General features: G+C 42.6%; 1 protein-coding gene across 1 annotated transcript in view; it reads right to left on the reverse strand.

Annotated features, from left to right (window-relative positions):
• LOC109722596 (UPF0481 protein At3g47200-like) overlaps positions 1-1,267 on the reverse strand; it is a 46,457-nt gene extending 45,190 nt beyond the window's left edge. Inside the window, exon 1 of the mRNA XM_020250692.1 lies at positions 11-1,267. Coding sequence (XP_020106281.1) covers positions 11-1,233 — 1,223 coding nt within the window. The 5' untranslated portion in view covers positions 1,234-1,267. The remainder of the gene's footprint in view (positions 1-10) is intronic.

Consider the following 2,261-nt stretch of genomic DNA (forward strand, 5'->3'; position numbering starts at 1 on the left):
ATTGCAGTACTCCCGCAGCTCCTGGAACAATCCGGCGAGGTAGTGCTCCTTGTAATACATGGGGGGACAGTTGGAGAACTCGTTGAAGAAGACCGCCAGATCCATGTCGCTCGCCAGCTGGTTCTCGAGGATTCCACTCTGGTGGAGTATCGCGACGTCTCTTGGCGTGTCGATGATGCAGTTCATGAACGTGACATAGCTCGTCATGTAAGCCTTCTCCGGCTTACACCCGCTGCACTGCTCGAAGGCCACGAGGTTTGTGAACAGAGATAAGGTGGAGTTGTTCACCGAGAGGAAAGGGATCTCGAGCACGCCGCCTTGAAATGTGACATCTAGGAAGGAACCAGGATGACAAGGATTCTTCTTCCTAAATGTCACTCCGGCCTCCAGGAGCACGGTAGCGGATGGAATTGTATTCGGTAATCTTATCTTAGCCGCCGGAGCATGCAATTCGTCATTCTTAAATCGGAGATAAGAGAGGAGCGAGGCACAAATCTTACTCGGCTTTAACCATTTGAGAATAGTACCGCGGATGGTCCTGCCCGTTGGGGCAGTTTGCGGTTTCGTGACATAGCAGCGGTAGAAGAGATGGAACAAGTGATCAAAATCTTTGGCTTCGCCGCGCACAATAAGGCCGTGGTCGTCATTTCCTTCCATTTCTTCGTTGGAGCTATCTGCTTCTTCCTCGGGGCTCTCGAGGTTTTTGCTCGCCAGGTAGTTTACAAGAAGCTCCTTCATTGGAGGGGCAGCAGTGCCGTCAATTTGGAAGGTGCGAAGCTCGTACAATGTCTCGAGCACAAAGAGGGGGATTTGGTTCTCGAGCAAGAGCAAATCGCCGCGAATGAGCGGCAAGCTCCATTCTGCAGCGCGCACTCCGTCGTTTTCCCCTCCGTTCCACTTGATGAGGAACTCGATGATGAAGCACCCGTCGAGAAGCAGCATCTCTGCAAACTCCTTGGTGCTGAGTTCGACCCGCTCGAAGTAGCACCGCCGCGCCCGAGGCTCCAATTCCTGGATCGCGTCGACGTAGTTGTCAATGGTGCAGTTGCTGCTGCGAGAGAGGAATTCCTGGAGGTAACGCCATTTAAGCCACTCCATCGCCCGAAGGGAGGGCTCGACGTCGCGGCCGACACCATAGGGGCCGATGGCGACCGTTTGGGGCTCGTACAGGTGCTTGTTGCGCTGCCGGACGTGGGCCGGGACGCGGAAGATGGTGAAGTTATCCGAAGCCATCGGCTCATAGCTTAAGGCGTCGAGTTTCTGCTGGGCGGAGCTCAGTAGGACCTCGCGAATATCTATTGCTAGTTCACCTTCCTCTCGTTCCATCGTCAACTTATTGCAAAGTTTCTCAAACTCTCACTAATTTATTCGTGCAGGCAAAAATGGGTGGAAAGAGTTTTCCTCCCTCGGCTTATTTATAGCGGCAGATGGAGGAAAAATTCTAGAATGCAACGGGTATATTAGTGACGTGGCGTAACAAACCAATCAAATTAATCCTTTTAAGAATATATGTCCCATCATGATTGTAAAAAAATATTTGTATTGTACTTTTGTTTGAAAAGAAGAAATGTGATTGGCTTGTTATTGATGACGTGGTGCAAGTGTGACAGTGTAGAATTCCTCCAGATGGAGAGCTCCCTGGATGGGACAAAAATTGTGTTTTTGACCTACTAAGCCTAAGAAAATTTCTATGATTCAAATTTTCTTAAAAACGATAAAATTTTCACTATTTTCATATTATTTATATATTATTTATATTTGAACTCTAAAAAATATATAGTATTAAACTTTAAAAATAAAAAGCGCTGAATAATTTATTGTATTTAAAAAGTGATTATTTATTCACTGTAAAAATATAATTTTGTGAATAAGTTTTCTGCCAAATTATTTTTAAAATTATAATACTTTTAATTTTATTAATAAAAAATTAGACAAAACCATTTGGAGACTGAAAATTCAAATTATATATTTGAGTCTGTCGAATCTATTGCTATCCGGGCGTGGGATCCCACATTTCTGAGTAAAAATTTCATATATACTTAAAAAATTACAAAAAAGTTAAACATGTAAAACATTTTTTAGATAAATTTTTAGTTTTTGAACTTAATATCAACATCATAATTATAAAATTTTTCAAATTCGTAATTATTTTATTTTGGATAAATATATTTTAATTTTTAATACTAAAAAACGCATCAAGAATTGCCGAAATTATTTGTTGGCTTGCCGAAAAATTATTTTCATTTAAAAATTAAAAGTCT

The sequence above is a fragment of the Ananas comosus genome, linkage group 16 (genome assembly GCF_001540865.1).
Source record: "Ananas comosus cultivar F153 linkage group 16, ASM154086v1, whole genome shotgun sequence".
In the NCBI taxonomy this organism is placed as follows: Eukaryota; Viridiplantae; Streptophyta; class Magnoliopsida; order Poales; family Bromeliaceae; genus Ananas; species Ananas comosus.